Raw genomic sequence first — 26,706 nt, 5'->3', positions numbered from 1 at the left:
ATGTATATCAAATGTGTTCCAGAGCGGTCTAAGCTTGTACAGATGTTGCCTCCTGTAATTTAATGCAATCTTCATGTATGTGCTGCCTCTTTCGGGGGCCACCCTGATTGAGGCCTCCTTCCACCGTCACCTTCACCTTCTCCTTCTCCTTCACACACCACTTAGGTTACAGTATTTGTCCCCATTGATTTGTCCTTAGTTTCTTACTCCAGGTGGATTCTGGTAAAAAAGGTCAGCTGAGGTGAGGTGCCCATATGCTCGGCTGGTATAGATAACATTCCCTACATCAGTGGCATAGCAGCTCCAGGTTTAGAAATTCCTTCAGAGACGATCATGGAAAAAGAGCCTTTGGCTGATGGAAGGTTTGGGAGCGGGGATCTAATTTCCTTTTCCAAAGGCTCATGAAAAACAGACGGCCTTAGATAAGTACAGACTTTGGTTATTTATCTGCTGTGTAAGGGGACTTGCTGTCCCTAATGGCAGAGCGAGAGGGACCATACAATAGGTCTTTCTTAAAGCCTACAGACTCCCCTAAAGCGCTGATTTATTCCATAAGACTTATATGTAATTACCAGCCAAGAGACGAGTACCTCTGGTGCTCCACAACATCTGTCTCATTGTTTTATTGTCACATCATATTATCACTTCATTGGTGCAAACCTGGCGCAGTCAGGCGGTGAGGAGTTTGTCATGGACGTTCACATTTGGTTCCTATTTGAAATTGTGAAGAAAAAAAAAACAAGAAGAAAGAAACAGACAGTGTGATTGGTGTCTAGAAAAGAAAGCTTTCTGATTGGGAGATGATCAGAGTGATTTTGGGATACCAAGCCGCAGGAAGCAAAAGTCACGTCCATTTTTTTTTATTATTCACATGGACAGTTTTTAGCGATCGACAGTTGGAGCGTGTCCAAGGATTATAGGGACATAAAGCAACTGTGCGGTGAGCTATAAGTACAACAGATTGGCAACAATGTCATCAAATATTTGTCTCTTTAATTGTGCATGTGAAAATGTGAGGGGGAAAGTCAAACCACATGTCCTACAGTCAGAGAAATCACAGCTTCATTGAATCCGCTCTCTGACTCTGAATAAGTTTTTTGGTGAATCTGACAACCGGAGATACTGATCAGTTTTGCTTCAGATTCTTGCCACAGATAGGTTTTACTTCTTCAGCAACAGTGGCTGTTGTAGCTGTTGGGTATTGGAGCAGATCGCCAAACCAAACTGGAAGGGAAAAAAACGTGATTTCTCAGAAAGAAAGTTGAATTAAATAAAACTGATGGCCCTAACATACACGTACAGTATAGCACTGTGAATTATCCAGCAGACAGACTCCCCCTGATTTTAGGCTGAGTAAAATTGAGGATGAAAGGAAACCCCTGGCCTGGGATTTTGCAGCAGGGATGAATAATTCCCACTGCATGACTCTATAGTCTGTGAAATTTGTTGACATGGCTTCTGCTGATTTTCTTTTCCTTCTTCCAGGGCGACATCCAGCAGCTGCTGATAGTGGCAGACCCCAGGGCAGCCTATGACTACTGTGAACACTACAGCCCTGACTGTGAAACCCCCAACCACCACGACACCCCCCAGGCTCAGCAACCTGAGGACGAGGTCAGTATCTTGGACGGATTTAGGAGTAGAGCTCGGGAGGGAGGGGAGGAGTGGTTATCCAGAGGGAGTGGGAGGAGGGGAGGAGGGAAGGAGGGGAGGAGGGGAGGAAGGAGGAGGGATGGTTGTAGCAAGGGAAAAGGAGGGAGGGAAGCAGGGAGGAAGAGTTAACGTGATCTTGGGAATGAGGATGATAACAGGAATTTGGAAAGACAACTGTGCACTTGGGTGATGTTGTAAAATGTAACAAAGCAAAAAGATTAAGTCAGACAATAAAACAAAATGTTTGGATTGGTATAAATGAAGTGGCTCAAAATTAAAAACAGGCTGACGTAAGGTTAGGAAATAATGCTGCTTAGGCTACTGTGCATTTTTCTTTTCTTTCTTTTTTTCAAGAGGTTAAAACATCTCTGTCTTTGGAGATATTTGTGGGAGCAATGTTTGTTTGGACAGTGTGCTAGACCAGTAAAACCGATCCAGTTCCCTTGTTTTTATGAACAGAAAACACAGCAGCACCATTCACAATGGTCTGTGACAGGCAGCTGGTCACGTAGTAATGGTCAATAACTCAACCCTAGTCTGTTTTTATTGGTGGAAACATGCTGACATATCAAAATAGTGTTGAGTTTGAATTCGTTTTGAAATCGAAATTGTCACACTGTCTCCAAAATATCTCCCGTCGCCTCTTCAGCCAGATCTCTCCATTGACATACAGTACTTTGTGTCAGGGACTCTTTTCTTTTTTCTTTTTTTTTTTGTTATTATGCTGGTTCAAGTCTTTCTGTCGGCTGACATTTTCCTTCAGTATTTCACTAAATAACTGATGAGCTCACTCTGGAAACTTTTCCTTTTCCCTGCCACGAAGTCTGAGCCCACTTTGGAGTGGCCCCGTGATTTATATCACTAACGAGTTCTGCAGGCTCTGCCCAGACTCCCAGGGAAATTTAAGCTTTTCCTTCCCCCAGCTAGACTCCCAGTACCTGGAAAAGTAGACTTTAGATCCCTGGTTAAAAGAAAAAAGCCTATACTCTACTTGAAAATATTGGCTGTACAGTCGGTACCATGTCCTGGAAAATATTGTTTCGTCATCAGGTTCTTCTTCAGCGCCAACACAAGGAGCTCGTCGCTCCTAAATAGACAGCAGGGAACAGTTTGGATTCAAGAACATTGTAAATCTGGTCGACTCCTGTACAGTTATAACAGGAATGTTTTTCCTACATTCCAACTTAGTATATTAAAGAATTTGTTTCCTCCTACACAACAGAAAAATATGTTTTCTAAAGGACAAATCACTGTTGTACAACTTTGAAACCCAATAGAGCAATTTCATAATGAAAATTGAACACCTTTTGCATACTCTTAGCTCTGAACTTCAATTCCCTAGTGTTTTTTTTTTTTTTTTTAACCAATCCTCTGCTATTCTATAAAAGCCCAGAGCACGGCTTTGACCTTAGCCTCTGAAGATGCTCCTTGACCTGTAGCACGCTGGCTCTGCAGTCGTGAGCCACATGTCTGCAGCAGCTGGATTAAAAGAGGAAGAGAGAGTGATGCAAGAGGAAGAGGGAGCTTTTTTTTTCTTCTTTTTTTTTTTTTTTTTTTACGAGCACACTTTAGTATTTATGTGTTTCATCCAAGCCAGTTGGTGGAGACCTTCAGCTTTGGTGAAGCTCTTCAGCACCATAAATCTTAATAGATCCTTCCTTCGTTCTCTATCTTTCTCTACACTTCTCTCTGACCATCTCCTTCTCGCTGTTTCCCCTGTCAGTCACTGTGAGCTGATCTTGCCAGGGCTTCTCTCTCTTGTATGACCCCTCGCTCTCTCTCTCGTGGCCACTGAATGGAGGCCAAGCCAGCATTGCAGCAGGCCGTGGATCTTGTATTATTTTTATGAGCTTAGCAGTTGTCCAGGGACCCATATTTTTCCCCACGCTGATAGAGCATTGCATATCAGTCGCTGGTCTGTTAACTTAATCTACCCTGCCTCTGTTTTGACAGTGAGAGGAGAATTAAATGGAAAAATTCAATCGCAAGAGTTCTTGACAAGGGGCTGAAGTGGTTAAGTGACAAAGTTACATAATATTGGATGAGATTTTGGCAGTGTGCCAATAGATATCTGTGAGCACTGATGATTTAAAGCAACAGTTTTACTGTTTGGGAATTAACCAAACAGCAACCTTTGGGACTGAAAAATGAAGCTAACACGGAAGGGCCAGAAAACTGTAGTTCCTCGAATGGCTCCTTGGGGCTGGCTTCACAAGCGAGTCAATCACAAATAAAGATGTTTACAGCCTGGTAAAAAAAAAAAAAAAAAAAACACAGAGTGAATTATGACATTACTCACATGTTAAATTTTCATTAAGGCTTAAAGTATTGCATAATAGGGGATGTGGAGCTTTGAGTTATGGGTGACCATATACAGATAGGCATGTATCAAAGTTGTCGCTCCACACATGTTCCATTTGTTTGCCCACTTTTGGATTAGCCAAGAGTCAGGCAATGCCAAGATGGCGGCAGTGGAGCAGCCCACTCTGAGCTATAAAACAGGGTGATATACCAAGATTATGTCTGTCTTTGTTTACAATCTATGGAAATAACGTGTTTGCATTCTTTGCTGAGAGTTGGATGAGAAGATTTAAACTGCTGTCATGTCTTTCTTGTTGATATGAAGCTGGAGCCATGAAGCAGTTAGCCTAGTTTAGCATTAAACATTGAAGCATGGTGGAAACAGCTAGCCTGGCTCTGTAAGAGTCGACCGCAGTGTTATGTCAAATTTTGTACAGATGAAATGAATGAAATATAACATGTTTATCAAATTATCTTTGTTTTAACCTCGGTGCTGGTCTGGCTGTTTCTGTCTGCTTTCAGTCTTTACCGTAAACTAAGCTAACTGCCTCCTGGCTCCAGATTCATGTTTATCGGACAGACTTTGATTTTCAGTGCTAAAGATGCTAATAAGCATATTTACCCAAATGTTGAATTATTCCCTTAAATTAAAAAGTACGTCTAACCCACTTCAGTCCTGTGTCGTTAAATGTTTAGTATTATGTTTCCTCTCTGGTGGGTCAGGTTGAAATAATTGCTCCAGAGTAAATATACAGCGACATACTACACCAAACAGACTGTATTATAATTAGGGGAATGTTTTAAAGATCCAAACCAAAAATCTTCCGTTTAAAAAAAAAAAAGAAAAGAAAAAAGAAACTGAACACATGTTGTCTTTGCAGAGGCATTTTTAATTCCCTGGGATTTTTTTAAAGAGTGGTTTTACCCCCTGCTACTGTATTCTCCCTGCTCCCCATAATTTACCAGCATGCAATGAGTCAGGAGAGCTTGAGCGCTCTGTTTTAAAAGGCCCATTAATGAAAGCCCGGAGCCATTGTTGGCACACAGAACGAAGCAGTTGAGGCAGATAAGTTTTCACTGGCATCACAGTAACCCTCTAACATCCTGTCGTAAGCAAACAACAATCTTAATTCGTTTCATTACAGGCATGAATCGCTCAGTAGGTTCATGTGAGGCTCTGGGGTGTTTGGGTAGAAGGAGATGAAGAAACTACTGCTGTCATCCATATGCTGATAAAGTTCAGTTTTCTAATATGGATGTGATGTTTTCATTATTTTTCGCCATGTTATCTAAAAAATAACATGAAAGCACCTTATTATTAACTGTTGTAAGAATGACATGCACCTTTTTTTGCCATGTAAATAATGTACACAAGTCTGTGTGACATTGTGCTGCCTTATTTACATGATGACCATGATTAACCGATTGCCCTCCTCATCCCTTTTCCCCTACAGTACACTAACTATGACTATGGTGAGTTCTATGACTACACTGAAGAAGCGGTAACCACTGACGCTCCCCCACCTGAAGCAGCCAAGCCTGAGGTAACACTTGACTAATATAATAATACTGTTATCATGGTCGTCACCATGAATAACACAACATACAACCACTGATTTCTTCCTGCCGACCCCCGCAGTCTTTTATTGTCTTTCTCTTGTCCTCTCTTTCTTTGGTGATATTAAAGGGATATTTCAACATTTTGGCAAAATCAGCCAGTGTTCTGCCCCCGACGGGAACACACATCGGTGTCTTTGCATTTACCCATACATTTGCCTTCAAAACAACTCTGTCTCGTAACGTTCCATTATTATCTCATAGCGTGGTGAATGTGCAGGTCACAACTTGTCCATGTTAGCGTTTTGAAGTTGTTGGATTGTGTATTTGATGAGTTTTGAGGGAAAGCCCGGAAATACTATGAGCCTCTGTGGCGTTAGCTGAGCATCTCTGCCCGGCCGGTCTCAAAACAGCTTGCACCTACAATTAAAGGTAACAAACCTACCCCTAAGACTGTAGGGATTATGGCGATGGGCGAATTTGCCAAAATGTTGAAATATCCCTTTAACCTTTTTAGCACAAATATATGCAAAATAAATCCACTATTATGTATACATACATATTTCATTAAAAGAAGCTTAAAATGCAACTTATGGACTGAGTTTACCAAATGTGTAATGGTTCACTTTGTGTTTTCAGACAAATGTGGGTACCGACTACTATGGGGGTGAGTATGACTACTCCACAGTGGATGGAAGTCAGCCTGTGACCCCCACTGAGACTGGAGGACCAGGACAGGTAACTAAAAATAGTTTAATATCTTATTTGTGTTTACAACCCATAGACATTTTGATGATTAAGCTGGGGTAAAATCCTATGGATATTTCATATGAATTGACCTTTAGGGGAGTTTATAGTCCAAGTGCTTGTTTAAATATTTCGGCTAGAGGCACAGAGACGTAATAGAGACCGTTTTCTGCACATGAAATATCCAAATTGGCATGTCATAAGATATATATTAAATTTGGAAATTTTCCAGTGCACTCTACCCATTTAGCAGCAGATGTTTAGGATCTTTGGAAAATTATGTGGTGAAGGCGCGATGACAATTCCTGGACCGTACACCCAGTTTGTAGGAAAACATGTTAACAGCTGTGATTAATTGGTCCTTGGTTGACAACCCTGTTTGGCATTTTAACGAAGCGTTATCTATATTCTTGATCTTTGTGAAATTACAAAGGTTTGTTACCACAATTATTGGTTCAAACTTTCCCCACTTTTTATTATTGTGGAAAATTCTCTGCGACTTGACTCATCGACTTGACGATTAACATCCAGATTCCTGTTTTAAAATTCCTGCTTTACTGCTTTGAAATTGGTTTTTCGAAATTTCAATAAAACTGTAGGGAATCAACAACGACAAAAAATATTTTTATGATCGCCTTGGAGGCTGAAACCCAACAAGGCGTCACTAACATCAAACAGCTCGCTCCCCTCCTTGATTTCCACGAGAAACCGCCGCCATCAAATAGAGTCTGGATAAAGACCGAAGCAGGAAAACTTTGTCATTTAATGAACCGTAACCAATGGAAAATCAGTAGACGGACGCATCCCCCTATGTTTCTGCCATATCCTGAATTTGGCAGATCCTGTCTTAATTTGTGCTAAACCATCACATAAAACACAACATAATGGGGAACATTTGGGTTAAACTAAAACAATACGGCTGGGTGCTCCGCCAGCCAAATGTCTGCCAATTGTGCTGTGATGTACCTTGAGGTGGATAACGCAGCTTCACTCAGCCTGAGACATTGCATTCATTTAAAATGACAGGCCGGAGGTGCAGCGGAGCACAGAAACTAAACATGTGCTGAGCCATGTTGGAACACTTTTCTGGCGACCGACACCTTTAATGCGCCTGAAAACCTTTTTAGACAATGTCATAGGGTCAAATTGCCCCAAGACCAAAGTACAGTCAGTGGATGCTTTTAATGGAAGTGTGTTGTCAGTGGGTGGGTGTTTGTATTACTGCCATGCTCCACAGTCTGTGCACGTATTTATAGTTTTATTGTCCTTTTTGGGGGGATTTTCTCTTTCTATTAGAGCCAGTACTTTCTCTTCTGGTAGAGCCTGTCGCCTAAAATGTTACCAACTATTTAGGTCAAACCTAAATATAGCCATGGGTCGTGGTTTGTTGGATGCCCAATAAATGTACCATGGAATAAATAAGATTGCAGTGATTGGCCAGTTGGCTAAAATAAGTAGAAAAGAAAAGTTTAAGCCCTGTGTCTGTAAATCTTCAAAAAGCTGCTTGATTCATTACCTGTTAAAACATGGAGGCAATTCTTACAGGCTATTTGAAACCTCTAGTAATTCCACCTATGCTGTCTGGATAAGATCCCATAGAGCAGTTTTACTTTCCTGGGCTGCACTTAAATGCAGGTTGTTTCGCAAAGATTGCACAGGCCGTGCTGCAACTTGGACATTCACAAAAACAATAATTGCATGAAAAGGTCTTCATACTCTCAAAAGACAAAGACAGTGTCAGTATTGTTTAATGCTTCGTCTGTGTTTTAACACATTGACATCTTTCAACAATCTGAGCACAGTCGGATTTACAAGGCAACGCTTGTAAAAGTGCAATCTCATTTCCTCAGTGATTTTGAACAAACACGCCAGTATTTCCCTTTTAGTTTGGTTTAGCTTTCAAACAGGACTGCTGTTTGTTTGTTTTTTCAAATTCAGTCCTGATTTTTACTTAGTTGGATCATGAATTGCGCGGCAGGATTTATTTTCCGCATGTGTAATATTTGCATTTGATCTTTTGACTAAGATTGAAATGTTTAAGATTATGCTGTCTTAAGTGACCACATAGTCTGCCGTAGGCCTACTTTAATTTTACAGCATGAATATGTACATATATATGTATATTTTACATATTGTGCCATCTTTTACTGTTTGTATTTTCAAACATCAATGTGTCAGTTGTTTGGGGCATCAGAATATAAAATGATTTTAGATGTTAATGGTAATGCCTGTTGACAAAAACACATGTGTACTTTCACATGTGTTGAATTTGGATGCTGTCCCAAATTAGACACATGGATGTTGAAAGTTCCTTAATGGAGTCTAATATAGTTGTTGTCCATTATTGAGTGCACTTAACCAAAGTGTTACATGCAACACTTATTATAACAACACATGTGAATCATTCCAGTTGTTCACATGGTTTCATTTCACTAACCAAACCTTCATGTTCCCTCCTGTCTTAACAACCCCTGCCGCCTCTTTGCGACGCCTGGACCGATCACAGAGCTACGATGGCGAAATAGTGGATGATTACATCACCGGCGTGGAACAGGTTGGGGTGGATGGGGTGGACCCCACGGCAGCTGTGGAAACTGCCGCCCCAGTGGACGCCCACAAGACTGTGGACCCTGCCCCCGACGCGTACGAGTTTAAGGAGTACGACCTGAAGGAATATGGCAACAAAGAGAATGTAGATAAGCCGTACGAATATGGTGACTATGGCGACTACGAACCCACCGACGCCAAGCCTACGTCTGCAACATACGACGAAGAGTTTGGTACTGGTGTTGCAGCGGAGACGGAAATCGTTGTAAGTAGTTAGGGGGTAATGCTAGAAGGAGGGGGGAGTGGGGGTTGGGGTGGGGGGTGCACAGAGGTGGTGGATAATACGGATGTGGTGGTCAGGAATGTGGAAAGATGGAGAAGATGCTGGTGGCATTTGTTTGATGGGATGTTTGCAGTACCCTTTTTGTTTGTTGTTCCTAATGGTATCGGGTTCTAGCTTGGAGCAACTCTGCCTGCACGGTCACCACACACACACACACACACACACACCAGCAAGCACAAACACACACCTTGTCTATCTAAGGCTGGGAGAGATAAACAGATGTCAACCCAGCTGTCAGCGCAGACACGCCCCTCCATAACCTCCTGATCCCCGTGACCTCTGCTGTTTATCAAAGACATGCTTCTCCCTGGTTATCACACCACTGATCCGTGTGGATTACCTGATGACAAACCCAAGTTTTCAGCAAGCTTTTCTATTTTATTTTTTTATTATTCATCTCATGCAGATCAATATCCAAAAAGCAGACAGAAATATCTGCTGAGCCAGTGTCTATCGTGGCTTGTTTCCAGCCCCCTTCCTTGCCTCGGGATCCAGATTTTGAGAGGCAGGAAGTGACACAGTCCCTGTCTGGATGTTGGCTTGAGATCTGTCTGCTTCGGGTTAATCTGCACTGCACTATTAGTCCTCTCAACTCTACAATCTGAGGACACCACAGCCCTCAAAAAGAGTTTCATCTTCAGGCTTAACTGTACAATCTAGCGGTTTTTGGACACACTGCTGTAGGTGGTTTGTGAATTCTTCACATGTGAAGTCATTGTATGGATAGTGTCAGGTAACGACCTCTGCATTTGTGCACAGTTGGGGTCTCTTTTTTTTTTTGCACTCCCTGGCTTTTAGGAAGCTTAATAAATAGGAGACAGACCAAAGTCTAAATTATAGCTTCTTGCAAAATGATTCTTGAGGTTTATTTTTCCAGCAGGCAGAGAAAAAAAAACCTGCTTTTTGCCTTGAGAACTACCTAAATCCTTCTAAGCATACAGAACACCAGTCAGCATTTTGCTGAGCTTTTTCTTTGCAGTTTTGTTGGAGTCAAGTGACCTCAATGAAAGAAAAGACACCCAGAGCATCAGACGGGGCATCTGCTGCTCATTGGTCTCACATTTTCCATTTTTGGTCTTTAAACCGTGGGCACCGCCTTTATGCATCAGTGTCTCGCCTGTGACTGTGTAAAACGCTCACCTGGTCTGTCTTATGTCCATAGGTGGGTGGAGGTCAAAGTTACCTCGGGGAGAAAGGAGAGAAGGGTGAACCTGCTGTCATCGAGCCAGTAAGTGAAGTGTTAATTAGTATTCATGTGTCTTAGCCCTGAAATAATTGATATGATTTTTTTCCCCCATGCTAATTTGGAGTCCCAGAAAAATCTTATTTTGGAAAGTCAAGAATGGATTAACACACCTTTAGCTACTAGCAGGATATTAGCCTGCTAATGCTAAAGCTACAGGACAGCACTAATAGTTAGTTAGCAAGCTAACAGACTTTGTTGGCTAATTCATGCAGTTGCTAAGGCTAATTAGTTAGTTTACTACTCAACTTCTACACCGTCTATTTGCCTTAGCTGTCTATCTTAGCGGCAATCCCTCTGTTTTAAGTTCAGCTAAATGTTCAGATAGATTCATTGCATATTTCAGAAGTAGTGTTGACTTGGCTTTCAAATCAACTCAGAGTTTCCAACTGTTGCACACAAAGATTTATAAGTCTATAAAAGCTTGAATCAGATTCTCTGCATATTTTCTGAACAATATAGCCTATGGTTTCTTTCATCAGTCATCTCCAACAGATAATCACTTTCATATGTGATTTGCTCTCTTATATAGCCTACACGTGTTTATTTCACATTTCATCCCTCAACTTTAGGTCCTGTTTACTTTACAGACTTGTACCAAGATGAGCTACACTTCTGATGAGATTTAACTCTTGTCTTTGGTCTCCAGACAAAACAACCGCTGTCTACACAAAACGCCACAGTACATAAGTTCCTCCGAGAGCTCATCCTACACAATTTACCACTGCAGCCTAAACATTGACTAAAATAGCAGCTTCAGCTAATGTCTCTCCTCCTAGACCATCTGTACCACCACAGGCTCCCGTCCAAATCTTCGACCACACACACACACACACACATTATAGAACAGAACATCAGATAGCTGTAGCATTGTTAACGTAGCTATAAGTAAACTCAACCCAACCTCAAACCCAAAGCACCCACTTGGCTCGCTTTTCTTCCCCTATTCTCCGCTGCGTGTGGATTTACAGGCTGCCCTATAATGCTACTGTATCCACTTTTTCCTTTTTCAGGGGATGCTTGTAGAAGGACCCCAAGGAGCCCCCGGCCAAGCAGTGAGTATCACGTTCTCCCACACTCCTGTCTGCCTTCCACAGATGGAGAACAGCTAAAGAGGGAAAAAATGTCTTTATGGAAAGAGCGTCAGTCCTGATCGCCAGTGAAGCTTGAGTTGGGAGAGACAGTCAAAATGTGAATTTTTGCATGTGTGTGTGTGTGAGCACAAGAGAGAGAAAGAAGGGGGTTGGGGGCTGTTTTATTTTGAGGCTTATTTCCTTTTGAACCAATGTCTTTTCCTCTGTCTTTGTTGGCCTATAGCATTAGAAGTATTGGATAGACTGGGGCTGTGGTGGGATTGCTGGTTAGCAGCAGTTTGGGATATAATATGCTAAGAGCGTGTGTGTCTGTGTGCGTCCGTGTGCGTCTGTGTGTGTGTGTGGTTTCAGGGTGTTCCTGGTACCCCAGGATTGCAGGGTCCCCCAGGTCCCGCAGGAGATCATGGTGAGAGGGTGAGTAAAGGCTGGTTTCATTTCACAGCGGATTACAGATGTTTTTGGGGAAACTCTGGCCTCTGTTCTGTCTCTTATCACGATGGTTCAAATTTATCAAAAGGTATATTTTTTTAACGTAAAGAAAAAAAAAACCCATTCACACACACAGTCAGTTGAGATTTCACATAAGCACCATATCAACCAAGACATGTTTTTCAGGCTAAAAACGGCACACAACTGATTTACTAACTTTAACCATAGCCATTCATCTTACTTGAGAGAAATTATGGGAGTCAGCGTCAACACAAACGCCCCCTGAATTTGTTATCCTGCTGTCTCACCCTTTATTGGAAAGCTGTGAAGTACGTGTTTCAATGCCAGGGAATGAATAATACAATTAGACACAGCTTGCTACTGCAGCAGTTGGGGGAGATTACTGAGGAGTGGGGCAAGGAAATGAGATGCCCATAAACTGTCAATATACAAAGAGAAGTTCTGAGAAACAGCTGTATGGGTTTGCTACAGGACTGAGAAGTTCAAGGAGTTTGCTGTAAAATATGTAGAAGTCTAAACTTTTCTCAGAGAGCTTTTTTTTTTTTTCCTCAGCACTGTGGGATTCCACTCATTTATGTGATTGATTGGATGACACAGTGTAAGTGCCTGTCCCCTCCAGAAGGCTGGATCTCGGCTTGTTTTTCCCAAATGTGGTGATTGCCCCCACCCCTCTTTCATCACCCTTTTTGCAGATCTATTCTGTCTGTGGAGGTTAACCCTTTCTCAGCCAGCTACAAAGTACCACCAAACGCACCTTCTCCAGTACAAAAGGCTCATTGTTCCACTGGGTCAAAGTGATCAAAAAAAACATTTTGTTGGTCCAAATGTCTGCCCAACCCCCCTCCCCTCCCCTCCCCCTCTCCCTTCATTTCCTCCCGTGAGAAACAGTCTCGCTCAGGATTGACAGAGGGATTAAAAGTGACTCGTTTTCTGTATAGGCTTGCGGTTTTCCGTTGCGCAGTATCCGCCTGGACACGACGTTTGATTGGCTCTTTTCTCTCTCATGATCACCATCTCTCTCCTTTCCACTAAAATACCACTTTCCCAGCCATGAAGGGAACGTCATTAACACTAGATGCCGCTATGCTTACTCTAAGGGCAGTGGATGGAGAGTATTTACCACCTCTGGGGGAAAGGCAGATGGGAACACATGGCATCAATTTGAGCCGGCAGTCTGAGATTGTGGCACATGACGGGACTGCTAAATAGATCCTGGTCTCTCTGGAAACACTGGGTACTACTTAGGCTTGATCTGAGTTATGATACGTTTTTTTTTTGTCTATTACGAAATCAAAATCTTGTCACATTATAATTTAACGGCCTGATGTTACTATAATTATTCAGTGTGAGCAACGTTTATGTCAGCGTTTTGCCTCAAAATAGTTTTTGTCCACATGGTCCAAGAATCTGAGAGTGAAATGTCTCAACCATTTTTGTACAGACAGACAGACATGGTCCACAGAGGATGAATCCCCATGACTTCTGTAATCCCCATACTTTTCATCTGGCAACCAAACATGCTTTTGCACCTGTTCCACACTTTAAAACCAAGGGCTAAATCCTTAAAAGTAGCTGTATTTTGAGTTTTAATGCTAACATGGCATGTTAACACCTCAAACTGCCCACATTTTAAGCTGTTAGTCTGTGTACAGTGTACAAGTTTGCATGTTAGCACACTGATGTTAGCATTATGCTCAAAGCACAGACTTGAGTGTCACAGATCACAGCTTCATGATAACAAATCACAGTTTACCTAGGTCTGACAAACTAAGATTTCCGAGGAAAGCCGCTGTACAAAGAAACAATCCCTTTTTAATTAAATCTGTAACAATATATTCCCTTCTGGTGCCACACAAAGGCCAAATAAATATATATTTTTTGGCACACTTTGTGCTACTGAGCAGTTTATTTTCAGGAATCTAATGGGTATTACAACCTCACAGGGCCATGTCTGTGGATTTTTTAGTCTCGTTATAAAGTCGATGTTCTCCTGAAGGCTATATCCCTAGGCCAGCCTAATGAAAATACATGCTTTGTCTCGAGATTGAATTCCCAGTCCTATTCTTCTCTGTAGGATTAGTCAATTATCTGTTTGGAATAAACGACAACAGTGCAGACTGGAGCAAAGGACCTTCCCGTTGAAAATATTGTTGTAGATAAAGCGAGCGGTTTTCTGTGGTGTATAGATTAGTTGTTTTTTTAAGAGTCTCTGCTGTGTTACTGTTGTTGCTACTGCTGTTGTTTGTTAGCGCCCTTATCAGTTGTTTTTCTTCTTCTTTTCAATTTACAGAGCACCTCCAGGGTGTTATAGAGGAATGGCAGCATAATCATGTTATCTCATGGGAAAGTGTATGGCCCGCTTATTAACCACATCTAATTAATTGCTCACATTATGTAAACACTATGTGCTGATGTGCTAGTCAATACAACACCAGCTGACTTGAGTTCACTCCTTTGAAGATATGTCAAGAACAAATACTATAAAGTTTGTATTGAGTAGCAGAGAGATTTTACATCCCTTGGTTTGGTCGTTGACCTCATCTCCAGCTGTATTACACATTCACATTGAGACATTGATCTCCCGGTGCTTAACCTCTGTCTCCGTCCTCTGTCCCTCCAGGGTCCTCCAGGGCGTCCCGGCATCCCCGGTTCAGACGGTGTCCCGGGGCCTCCAGGTACCGTTCTGATGCTCCCAGTAAGTCCTGCCGTTCGCCACGTGCCCACCGGGGGCTCTGATGTATATCGCTCACACACTGTGCACCCTCCGTCTCAGGCATTAGTCCGTGAACTCACCTCATTTAGTACGTTTACCTCATAGCATCACCAGTGGGCCAAAGGATCGCAACCTTATTTTCTTTGGGCTACAAATCACTTTACTTGTAAATGTCAGCCGGTGCAATGGAGTGGAACCAGTGACTGAGGCTTTGAAAGGCTTGGTGACACATATTTGTGTTTGTGTGTATGTGCACGTCTGTGAGCAAGCATGTGTGTGTGTGTATGTGAGCGAGCGAGCTGTGTGTGAATGTGTATGTATGTGTGAATGTGTGTGTGTGTGTGTGTGTGTGTGGCATGGTGACAGCTTTATTGGTTTAACTGAACACAGCAAAGATTTGAACACACTCACCGGGGGAGGCCATTAGATACCTCACTCTGTTTAAAGAGACAAGTCTCTTTGGTTTTAACTGTGTTTCTTCTTTGTCTTGTGTCCGACAGTTCCGTGCAGGCGGTGAAGCTCACAAGGGACCCGTGGTTACAGCTCAGGAAGCTCAGGCTCAGGCCATCCTCTCTCAGGCCAGGGTGAGTATCCGTGGTAAATGTGACCCCCTGTGCATCCTGCTCAGTTTGGAGAACACTTAAACTGCATCTCTCTGTGTTGTTATTCTAATTAGCTGCATGGTTCAAAGGATATATAAAAAGGTTATAAAAGAAAAAAGGTGAAATGACCATGAATGTGCTGTAAATAATAAAAACTATCACTAATTCATAAGTTCCTCGCATCCTGTAAATTGTCTGAATTCCAAAATATGGATCTGTGTCAGGTTAGGTTTGACATAAAGCCACAACAGATGTTCACACCCACTCAGGAGGTCCTGATAACCATAACGGTGTTGAAAAACAGGTTGAAATATGCAGCTATACAATGGTGCGACCTATGGTAGAACACATGGAGGCTATTAAGTGTGGTACAAACACTAAATATTCACACATTCACAACACTCTATGGAGCTGGAGGACTGCCATAGCTGGTGTTTAGTAACATCTAGAAAGCACTTGTCACCTTCCTTTACTCGTCGTTTGTGCCAAACGTTTGGCCTCAGGAAGGAAAAAGAAAAAAAAAAGGGCAGGAATGTAGTGAAAGTGAATTATAGGGGACAAGTCGTAAGTTGTTGGGGTTTTATTTAGGTATTTGCAGTCTGCTAATGTTTCCTATTAATTTGTTTACCACAATGAACATATGCTAATGTGTGATTTGGTCTTAGTGTAATGTCGGGCATGAGTTGCTTCAGTAATCAGCCTGCAAATACATTCCAGACAACTTTTTGGCAGCATCACGCTGTGGTCAACCATGAACAGAAACAAAGAGCAGAGTGGTAAACTGCGAACAAGAACAAAGTAAAGTTTGCACACTTTAAGGTTCAATCCTGTACAGATGCTGGATAGGAAGCTTTTTTTATGACTCTTTTCTTTATTATTTACAGACCCCAATGTTCAGTCAATGTCAATATCACAGATTTCTGCTTTATTACAGTGGTTAAATGCAGCATGTGAACAACTGCGCCAATTCCAGTCAGTAATATTAGAATAAACAAACAAAATAATCATAATCTTCACCTTGAGAATAATAAAAGAAAGAGCATGAACAGATGCTTTCACAACCACTTTACTGAACGCTAAAAAGAACCAACTGCCATGAGAAGCTAATAATAGGCGCGCACATGGCTGCACTCCTAATGTAAAACATACATCGTCTAATGTCTACTGTTTGAGAAAGAAATATTATTTTTGGACACGTCCGATTGTGTCAACACTGTCCGGTGATCGGTGGTTTATGAGTTGTTTCTGTCTGATCCACAGCTGGCTATGAGAGGGCCTCCAGGGCCAGCGGGCATGACAGGAAGATCTGGTCCTGTGGTGAGTGGCTTTTTACACACACCGCTGATCTACTTACCATCCACTCATTTTTACAAGTGATGAGAAACACATTGGGTGATTAGAGCTACCTCATGTGAAGGGGTTCAACTTCAAGCATCTATCATTTCCCCCAACACATGCACTCCTCGTCTACTTGTGAGGTGATTTTTATTTTATTCCTACAACTACCTGAGAAGCAGATTGATGGACCGGTAACAAATAAAAACTGATTTCCTGTTTTTTTTTTTAGGAACAATATAGTCTAAAACACTGTCTTACTAAGCTCCTGCTCTGGTCTCAGGTGTGTCCTTAATCAATGACACAACACATAGGTGTTAGGCCAATCCTGTCATTCTTGAAAGAGGCAAGATTTTGTACTCCTGAAAGTTTTTATTCCATCCTAGATTGTATTGCTCAGGGTTCCTACGCAAGTATGGGAAAGTATGGAATTTAATTTTATACATTTTCAGGTCTGAAAAGGAATGAAAAATGGAAACTATTGTATGGAAATATATTTGTCTTAATACTTATCTAGGTTTGGTTTTATCTTAAGTTATGTGGGTTAATTCTGCATGCACTATTGTACTTCCTTGAAATAATTTGGTGACATAATGGCATACAAATTCAGAATAATGAAAACCATAAAATAAATTGCATAATTTATTTACATGATGTACATCTAATTACTCAAATTATTTGATTTTTTTTTTTACAAAGAAGTCTGGAAATTAGGGTCTGGAAAAAATTTCAAATGTGTAGGAACCCTGATTGCTGTTTAAGACAAGTGATGAATGAATGAGTATTTGGCTTAAGTAAATGTATGTGTCTGTGTTTTGATAGGGAGGTCCTGGTGCTCCTGGACTTAAAGGTGACGGCGGTGACTCTGGACCACAGGTGAGAAAGCTAAATAATAATATTGTATTGTATTGTTGTTTTCATGAATAATGACACAGTACATCCATTGTTTCATTGGGGAAATGTTCAGTAAGCTTCTGTTTGTCCACTTTTAACCTCCACTACTGTTTTCCATTTTCTCTCCATAGGGACCTAGAGGTCTTCAAGGTTCAACTGGGCCTCCAGGAAAAGCAGGAAAGAGGGTAGGAGGTTCTTGAAGTCTACAGACATTGATTCATCTCCTCCAGGGCGAAACATATTGAAACAGAAGAAATCAGTTTCAAATCCAAAATTTCTCATATTTCTGACAAACAGGAGTCCAAAGCGTCAGTGCTGCTACAATACCCAAAAAGAAGAGCCAGTATAGTTTCAAACATGGCCTCCTTTCAAATAAGTCAGCTGCACTCAATAATCATCTCTGTGTGTTGAGTCAATTCATAGAGTCATGTTTATTTAACTATGAGCTAGTTAGAAAAATGATAGCATCTTCCCTGTGTTTATGCTCCACGACCATTCAAGATAATTGAATATTTTTCTTCTAATGTGATTTCCATGTGGCCTGACATGATATTTGCATGTCCTCCAGGGTCGTAATGGAGCCGATGGTGCTCGAGGAATGCCAGGAGAGGCAGGGCCCAAGGTAAAGTACGCACCAGGTTATAAAAAACAAAAAAAAGTGTGTCTGTTGGCTGGTTTTTGAAGAGTGCGTATAGGAAAAAGTGATTCCTGCCATTTTTGATTGATGGAGTTAACCATTTCTCTGTGTGCTTTTTCAGGGTGACCGAGGTTTCGACGGCCTCCCTGGTCTTCCCGGAGAGAAGGGACACAGAGTAAGTATGACGGCGGACAACTTTGCGTCTTTCAAAAGAAACAAGGTCAAAGGACAGATGTCGTCAAAAGGCCTCGATCATCTGCCTCCAAAAATAAGATCCTGCAGCCTCTTATTTCTCCTCCCGGGTCCTCATTGATCACAGTCGTTGCTGCTCTAGTCTGCACCCTGTCCTTACAGCAGCGTCAAGCCTGATTGGTTAGTTCAAACGCCACCTCCCATCCATCTCACGCACGCTCCAGTGTTGACAGATATGAATTCTGAAGCAGTGGAACTCATTAGGGCATTGACCCAGTTACGGGAGGTGGGACCGACTCCAGAACCACTTTGGCTGCCTCTAACCAGGCCTGGAGGCGAGTGAGTGAGGAGTGCTGAGCTTGGTGTTTGTGGAATTTGGGCCTGCGTAGAGAGAGAGTCAAAAGGGAGAGGACAGAGATCACAGAGAGGGGTATTTCTAGACACGCTTTCATGCCTTATCCTATACTGAGTAATTACAGGGCCACCAAAGGTCCACCATTGCTTATAGAGAACTATAAATACCGAAAACCATATAGGTCCATGCCAATTGTGGTGACCATGCTCACTGTAGATTAAAGGCACTTTTGTTGCCCATTTTTGTTACATGCTTTTAAGCGTCGTCTGTAGGTTTTTCTGAAATTTTGACCCATATATTTTGCCCATAAGTAAGAATTAGGAGGCTTTTATCCCTTTGAGCTGCAGGGACCAGGCTTTTTCTGTGACCCCGCCACTCCCACTCTTTGTTGATGTTCCTTCTCCTGTGATCTTTTCTCTCCAGGGAGAACATGGTTCTTCAGGTCCTCCAGGACCTCACGGAGAGGATGGCCCAAGAGTGAGTAGCACCTCAGTCACCTCAGGCCTTCACCTTCTTCTCAAAAGTCTTTAATTCAATTGTAAAGTCTTAATTTCTCTGCCTTCCTTAATAAATCAACGTGTTCTTTCTCATCCATAGGGTGAAGATGGCCAGGTTGGACAGAGAGGTGTGGCTGGAGATAGTGTAAGTACTTTTATCGTCTGATAACACGGTCTTAAACTGTAGCTCGTGGTAAAAAAAAACAAGAATATACTGAAAATATGACAGTCACGTTACTCCTTTCCTCTGCTACCACAGGCCTCACCCCCTCATTCCTTCCCCTGTATTAATTTTAGCAATTATTTATACACATAACCTCAACCCTCCACTCCTCTTGCAGTTGTAGCGACATTCCTGTCTGCAAGGACCATTGCGTTTGTAATCTCGACCTCGCCAAGACCGAATGGCTCTGAATAATAGATCAGAAAATAGAACAGGGGAAAACGTGTTGTTCTGTCATTATCCGTGAGAAACTGCCACATGCTGCCTAGTTCAGTCCAAATGGACCATAGAGCTGCATGAAAAATGATTTGCTCCCCGTCATAGCCGGAACAACGCTGTCCTTTTAAAGAAATGGTTGCACACTATTTCATCACACACTGTCCATAAGATAAAGGAGCAACAGTAAGTGTGTTGATTTCAAGTGCACGACTTCAGAATCTGAGATAAGAAAATATGTAATTGCTCATTCCCTGAATTGCACCTGCAGTTACCACGCATGACCTCATGAGGTCAGTATTTTACACTCACAGGTCAATTCAAGGATTTCCAGTCCATCTTGTGTAGTGTACTGTGGCGTGCCTTTTTCGTTGCCACCATTCATCTAAATACAAAACACAGTTTCACTCAACTCTACATGAATGGATTTACATTTAATATCATTGTCTGAAACTTCCAATTGTCTTAATTCACAGGGTCCTAGAGGTTTGCTTGGCCCCAGAGGGTCTCAAGGTCCTGGAGGACAGCGTGTAAGCACATCTCTTATGTCGATTAACCTCTACTACTACTACTACTACTATGTACTGCACATAATTTGTGTTCTACCTTAATGAGATGTCAACTTGTCTCATCTTATACTTGTCTCTTTAGGGTCTTCCTGGACTTGATGGGCAAGCTGGTCCCAAAGGAAACATGGTGAGAAATATTAATGTTTTGCTAATTTGCGGTATTAGAAAGCGAAAGGAGATAGTCAGACAAGGGAGTTTGTTTTTTTTCCGTGAAGACCACCTAAGCAATCAGTTATTCAATCAGTCATTTGGCCTGCCTGAGGCTGATTGGAGGCCAGTGACCTTTAACCCCAAAGTAACATCATAAGAACGGAGGTCATGAGGCTCATTTGCTAATTAGAGATGGTGAATGGTAATGGCAGTGTCTCATCGTACTCCTCTGACCCCCACAACACAAATCCTGCTTTAACAGGCTGTGATGAAGGAGCCTTAAGATTTAGTAGGGGTAATACAGAGCAGCCCGAGTCCGCTTGTGGTCCCATCATGCATTCAGCTTCCCGGAGGGTCCCAGTGGGACGTTTCCATCGAGGGCAGCCGGTCACTGGTCAAGACAGTTGGACAAGCCCACACATTGTCTGTGGCCACTGAGTCACTGAGCCGAAGAAATAAACAGCTGTTTAAAAGGGCATAAAACAATAGACAGTTGGTTTGTTTGTCATTAATTGCTCTAGACTTTTTTATTGATCTCGGCCTTTTTCTGAAAATCAAAGCAGAGGACACTTGAAAGTTTCCAAAGCAGTAGAGTTTCCCAAAGAGTTTGTGATCTCCTACGGTACAAGCCTGTAACATATGGATGTTTTTTAAGGCATCTGCTACAAGTGAAGCACCAAAATGTTTTTACTAACTACATTTGGATCCTTCATTTAAGCTCAGTTTTTAAAAGCCTTTCTAAGAATCACAGTCAAGCAGCCTAAGATTGTCTGAATCCAGCATTTGTATGTAGTGTTTGTTGTAACAGCTGCAGCGGGCCGCCTAACAAGGGTCTTTTCTGTTTTTGTATATGTTTGGTTTGTAACACACCAAATCTCAGCAGGGATACCAAACAGCCCACAATTTCCAGTTAGCCCTATTAGTGTTAATCTGCACCCAGATGTCTCTGCAGCTTCACAGCACGTATTTGGAGCAAGCATTTCATCACCAAAGTCAATTTCCCACCAGTTACTTGATTTTTTTTTTACGGCTTTGATAGGAACTAAACACAAGTTTGGATAAAGCCAGGAAACGGACAGCTCTGCCTGATGAGCCAGCGTATCACATTTCTCACATTTCTTCCCTTCTATCTTCTTGTTACACAATCTTGACACGGACTGGATGAAGCCAACTCATCCAAACAGTCACCTATTGTCTTCAGTTATTCCAGTGCCACGTTGTGATGCGGGGAAACTACATTTGCAATTGATTTCACATGAAGACAGTTCTTAAAATGCACTGGGGTCGAGCAAAAGACGAGATGCACCTAATGACTTTTCAAGCTTAACTAATCGTTTGCCTTTATACATGAATTTCATTAGTTGTTTGTTGTATTTCTTTAAACCTATTTAATATTTTATTAGCTTTACAGTCTTTTTGATATCTTTGTGAATTTAAGGAGAATCAGCTGCAGCAATTAGGAATATTAATTGCATCATCTGCTTTTTCTCCGTTATGTGTAGGGTCCACAAGGAGAGCCCGGGCCTCCTGGTCAGCAGGGTCTGCCTGGTTCACATGTAAGTTTCTTTTCTTTCCTCTCTTCCTCTTTTTTGTCCAACCACTCTGTCTGTGTTGCTCTGTCTCCCACTCTTTTTTTGATCTCTTCTTCCTTTCATGCTTCAGATCTTCACTTTTAATACTCCTGTCTGCTCAGGTGATCTCTCACTGTCCTGTTTTCTTAATCAAATGTTCAGAGACATGATATTTTGTTTTTGTTTTTTTTGTATTCTGCTCTCCATCCTGTCTCTTCTCTCTGTCCATCCTTCACTCCCTTAAACGGCCACCGCTCTGTGAGGCATTCCTCAAAATTCACACCAAATTAGAGCAAAAACCTTTCACTAACATTGTTTCTCTGTTGCCATGAAGAAGAAAAACATCCCCTCTGTCCTGCTGAGAGGAGACATGTTGTACTCATTTGATAGCACTTAACCCGATTACACTGTCCAGTTGGTGGCACAGTGAAAAATATTCCGTTTTATAGTCATCTTTAATACAAAACAGCACACCCAATATTGTAGCCAGGGGTAAATGACCATTGCCAGGTGAGATTTTCAGTCCTGCTGACGCTCACAGCCCGGACAGGATGCCGTCATTCCCCTGGAAAGTATTAGTAGGAACGTATCCTGATGGTATACAGGTTGAATAAATAACTTGTTCCCGTTTCTCTTTCTCGTTATACCTGGCCAAAGGCGGATTGATGCTTTCCAGTGAAGGCAATAGACCATAGAAAAATAACACAGGTCTCTTATTTTAGGTGTTAATAACTCTCTTTTTATTCTTCATGGGGGGAGTTCTCGAACTCTTTAAGATGTGTGACTTTAAAATAAATCGTCGAAAATAATGGAACTCCCTTTACGCAGCTAAATGAGCAGATCTGGAATAGGCAGCGTGAAGTAGCCAACCAGCGATAACAATGGTTGGAAAGAAGGTGAACGCTTTACAAGATAAGCAGATATAGCACAAGGCAGGCGCTCTTTTCTCCCCCCACAGTTCATTTTAAATATCATGCATTCCCTCTTATGAGAAATGACTTTCTGGCTCTAATAAAAGGTCTATTTCCAATGTCTTTCAGGGTCTTATTGGTCCTCAAGGTCCAATCGGGCCTCCTGGTGAAAAAGTGAGTAGAGTCCTCCTCCCTGCAGTTCTCCCACAACAACGCTGCTGTCTCCTCGAGCGAATGTTTCAGTGAAGATCTCTTAAGTGATTCTACAGACTCGCTGCTGTCGGAGCTATAGGCCTTTTCTGGCTCCTGCACAGCACTGATGGATAAAACACGCACACAAACATCCAACACCCACACACACACAGACAGACACACACTTTATAGATTTTGCTGTATGAGAACTTCTGCATAAACAATTACTTTGTCTAACAGAAAGTATTTATTGGTGGTTTTATTCAACTATCCATCCTCTCAGTAGGTAATACTGTACTGGTCTGTCTTTTTAGGGACCTCAAGGTAAACAGGGATTGGCTGGCCTTGCTGGTGCTGATGGCCCTCCTGTAAGTAACTTAACCTGAGTTCCTTTTATTAATTTATACACGATTGAAGACAAAGCACCAACTGGCAGAATGTTCACCTGTTGATGAATAACCTCTCTGACTCTTCCAGGGTCACCCAGGAAAAGAAGGTCCTGCAGGCGAGAAAGGAGGAGCGGTAAATATTCTGTAGTTTAGCCTTTAACTTTGGAATTTACAGTACAGTATATAATTACACAGTGGCAGTTCAAGTTAAATTTAGCATTTGTTTAGCATTCACAGTGTTGCCAAGTAGGTCAGGTTTAATACAACCGAGACCATTTAGATACCATCAGGTATGTTGTCTCAGAAATAGAGGGAGTTTTTATTATAATTATCTTAATTTTAGTTAATTTGGTGTGAAATATGAGCTTATGTTGTACGGTCAAAAACATGCTGCTCAGTTATTCTTAACGCATACATCACATGGGGCACATGCTTTTATTTGTACTGCATCCTTAGGGGCAGCAGACAATCTGGCTTAACAGAGTTGGAATCAAGTGTTCAAGTTTGTGTTGTTTCTATTATATTAATTAAATTTACTGTAGTTAATATTTGTTATTAGTTATTATTGTCAGAATTGTTTTTAAAAAACTTTTGCTCTTGTTTTGTGTAACCACTGGGCATCAGATGGCACTGTCCATTCACTTAAATCCATTTGCTTAAGGCTTTAGTCTTTGTCACATACAGTATGTCTTTGTGGGTTCATTGTGAAATAAAATAACTGGAAATCAGTGGGGGAAAAAATCTTGAGTGGACATTGTGTAATACAGCAGAGACAAATCTCCCAGTAAAGGTGGATCCAAGCTACAGTGATACTCACTTCACCTCACTGATCACATGACTGTGGTTTTAACCTTTTCAGGGTCCTCCTGGTCCTGTGGGATCCATCGGCTACCCTGGTCCTCGTGGTGTGAAAGTAAGCGCTATCTTAGTCACGCAGTATCACCTATGCCATGTTAACTTTCCCCTTTTCCCCTGAATGTCATCTTGACTCAATTTTTTTTTTCTTTTGCCCACTCTCTCCAGGGCGCTGAGGGCATCAGAGGCCTTAAAGGTGGCAAAGGAGAAAAGGTAAACACCGCCTCCTTGTCTCCTCTTTCTATCCAGCATTGTTGACAAATGCCATCCCTCCTATAAGTGAATCCATCAGGGTAGTAATTCCCTTTCAAATGAGACTCCCTTTGAATCCAGCAAGTGGAAAAAAAAAAAAAAAAAACTCTTGAAAAGCCCCTCACACTGGCAGTTAAGTCATCATGCCACTGAGCTGTAATGGAGTGTGGAACATTAAACTAGAATGAGGCTGTTTGCAGGGTAGTTTTCAGTGGAGATTGATCTGGTGCCATTGTTTTCTTGGATTGCTGTGGTTGAACGTAGCCTGTTGCTACCTCGGTGCCACTCTGCAGACTTTCCACTCAATAGTCAGGAAATTGGAGCTCTTCAGAGATTACATTAAAAAAAAAATACTGAATATGCTACTTCTACTATGATACTTTCTGTCTCATGTATCCTGTCCCTGTACCCTGTGGGACGACCTCTAAAGATTACACTTAAAACTCATACACATCATATTTTTTATTATATTGCTCCATAAATTCTTCAGTGGCTTCATGTATAAAATGTTTCAAAGAAATTATAACAGTATAATATACAACATGCATATTTATCAGAGACTGTAGCACCCTTGGAAAAAACTGAAAAGTGCATTCTCAATTTGAACCACCAGATGTCAGTAGAAGAACACGCAGCTTTAAAACTGCTCATGTGACTGCTTCAGTGCAGTGGCCACTAGATGTCAGCATTAATCCGTCTAAAGGAGTTTCTATGACTCTGTCAACAAGACCACAACAGCCACCCAACATTATTGTAACAGCCACGATAGAGTTTTTTTTTTCTTTATTAGGATCCCCATTAGCACCTGCAGCAGCATCGGCTATTCTTCCTGGGGTCCGACATACACACAACATACACATAGACATTCACATATACACATAAGAAACATACATTTATACATGACACAACAAGAACAAACAACAAAGGCTCCCTAATAATGACCAAACCCCAGAAAACATCTGCCAGACATTTGACAGACACCACAGACATCACCATTTCTCTACTCAGATTCCATTCTATACTTCAATACCTTGAGTAATCTAATATAATACACCCCCAAAGTAAATAAGTCAAAATAAATAAATCACATAATAAGCATTGACTGCCTGAAGTGACTGCAACCGTGCACTTCAACTACTCATACTACTACACATACACTCCAAAAAAAAAGGGTACAACCACAACTGTAAACCAGCCCTCTTTATAAACTCAATATATTAAATCATACTTCATTAAATTCTAAGAGATAAAGCAATTTAAACCGACCTTTGTTACTTTCATGAGCAATATGAACTGGTAGAGAGTTCCAGGCAACCATAGCTCTGTACAGAACTGTTCTCTGAATTATACCTGTTCTCGCTCTCGGCAATATGAACCTCCCTTCTGATGTACTTCTTGTTATTTATCACAATAACTGTTGCGTTGTCACTTAAACGGTAAATCAGGATCCCACAGTTTTGCAGTGTAAAGTATATATGATCTGAGCTGATCTGTTTTACTGATGTGTAATCATTTTATCTCTGTGGTGCTGGATAATGACTCTCACCTCAGAACAATAATACTTTTTGTCTCTTTCATCTTCAGGGAGAAGATGGATTCCCCGGCTTCAAAGGAGACATGGGTCTCAAGGGTGACAAGGTGAATCTTCATCTCTAAAGATAAAAGTGATGCTTGTGGAAGAAACCGCAACAATGATAAATAAATAAAGAGAGAATCACCTTGGTGACTTTTTGTTTTCCTTGCATCCAGGGTGAGGGCGGTGTACTAGGACCCAGAGGAGAGGACGGTCCCGAGGGCCCCAAGGGCAAGTCAGGACCCGGCGGAGAAGCTGGACCCCTTGGATTAGCTGGAGAGAAGGTAAAAAAAAAAAAAAAAAAATCAATACCTGCAAAGACGTTTCCCTTATTTCTTCAATTGATTTATGTGTTTCATTGACCTGCTGGAGCCGAAGCTCACTTTCAAGTACAAATTCTTACAAATGCAGTTCAAAGTGCTGTAAAGCATGTATACAGTATACAGACAGTCACTCATATATAAGTAGATGTTGGGATATAAGTGCGGTGGGGTTAGAAAACACACCAGAGTAAAGATGGTTCTCGTCTTACAGTAATGGGAATGTCTGAAATGAACTGAGCTGGAAAGACGCAGGTCTGGGGGAGAACTGTTCACCACAGTTTTGTAGCTATTTTGATCATTTGAAGTTTTGATTTTTTCCTCC

At 41.7% G+C, this 26,706-nt stretch overlaps 1 protein-coding gene across 1 annotated transcript in view; it reads left to right on the top strand.

Annotated features, from left to right (window-relative positions):
* The window catches only part of LOC311001009 (collagen alpha-1(XI) chain-like), an 86,753-nt gene that overhangs the window by 20,360 nt on the left and 39,687 nt on the right, over positions 1-26,706 (top strand). The window contains exons 5-30 of the mRNA XM_083991954.1: positions 1,486-1,614; positions 5,409-5,498; positions 6,151-6,249; positions 8,765-9,070; positions 10,311-10,376; positions 11,405-11,446; positions 11,837-11,899; positions 14,556-14,630; positions 15,149-15,232; positions 16,511-16,567; positions 17,408-17,461; positions 17,611-17,664; positions 18,048-18,101; positions 18,238-18,291; positions 19,087-19,140; positions 19,261-19,305; positions 20,076-20,129; positions 20,251-20,295; positions 21,821-21,874; positions 22,930-22,974; positions 23,307-23,360; positions 23,470-23,514; positions 24,241-24,294; positions 24,405-24,449; positions 26,073-26,126; positions 26,238-26,345. Of these exons, the coding sequence (XP_083848080.1) occupies positions 1,486-1,614; positions 5,409-5,498; positions 6,151-6,249; positions 8,765-9,070; positions 10,311-10,376; positions 11,405-11,446; positions 11,837-11,899; positions 14,556-14,630; positions 15,149-15,232; positions 16,511-16,567; positions 17,408-17,461; positions 17,611-17,664; positions 18,048-18,101; positions 18,238-18,291; positions 19,087-19,140; positions 19,261-19,305; positions 20,076-20,129; positions 20,251-20,295; positions 21,821-21,874; positions 22,930-22,974; positions 23,307-23,360; positions 23,470-23,514; positions 24,241-24,294; positions 24,405-24,449; positions 26,073-26,126; positions 26,238-26,345 (1,884 nt within the window). The remainder of the gene's footprint in view (positions 1-1,485; positions 1,615-5,408; positions 5,499-6,150; positions 6,250-8,764; positions 9,071-10,310; positions 10,377-11,404; positions 11,447-11,836; positions 11,900-14,555; positions 14,631-15,148; positions 15,233-16,510; positions 16,568-17,407; positions 17,462-17,610; positions 17,665-18,047; positions 18,102-18,237; positions 18,292-19,086; positions 19,141-19,260; positions 19,306-20,075; positions 20,130-20,250; positions 20,296-21,820; positions 21,875-22,929; positions 22,975-23,306; positions 23,361-23,469; positions 23,515-24,240; positions 24,295-24,404; positions 24,450-26,072; positions 26,127-26,237; positions 26,346-26,706) is intronic.

Source organism: Trachurus trachurus, assembly GCF_905171665.1.
Source record: "Trachurus trachurus genome assembly, chromosome: 17".
In the NCBI taxonomy this organism is placed as follows: domain Eukaryota; kingdom Metazoa; phylum Chordata; class Actinopteri; order Carangiformes; family Carangidae; genus Trachurus; species Trachurus trachurus.
The sequence above is the reverse complement of the archived record's forward strand: the minus strand, read 5'-3'. Positions and strand labels throughout refer to the sequence as shown.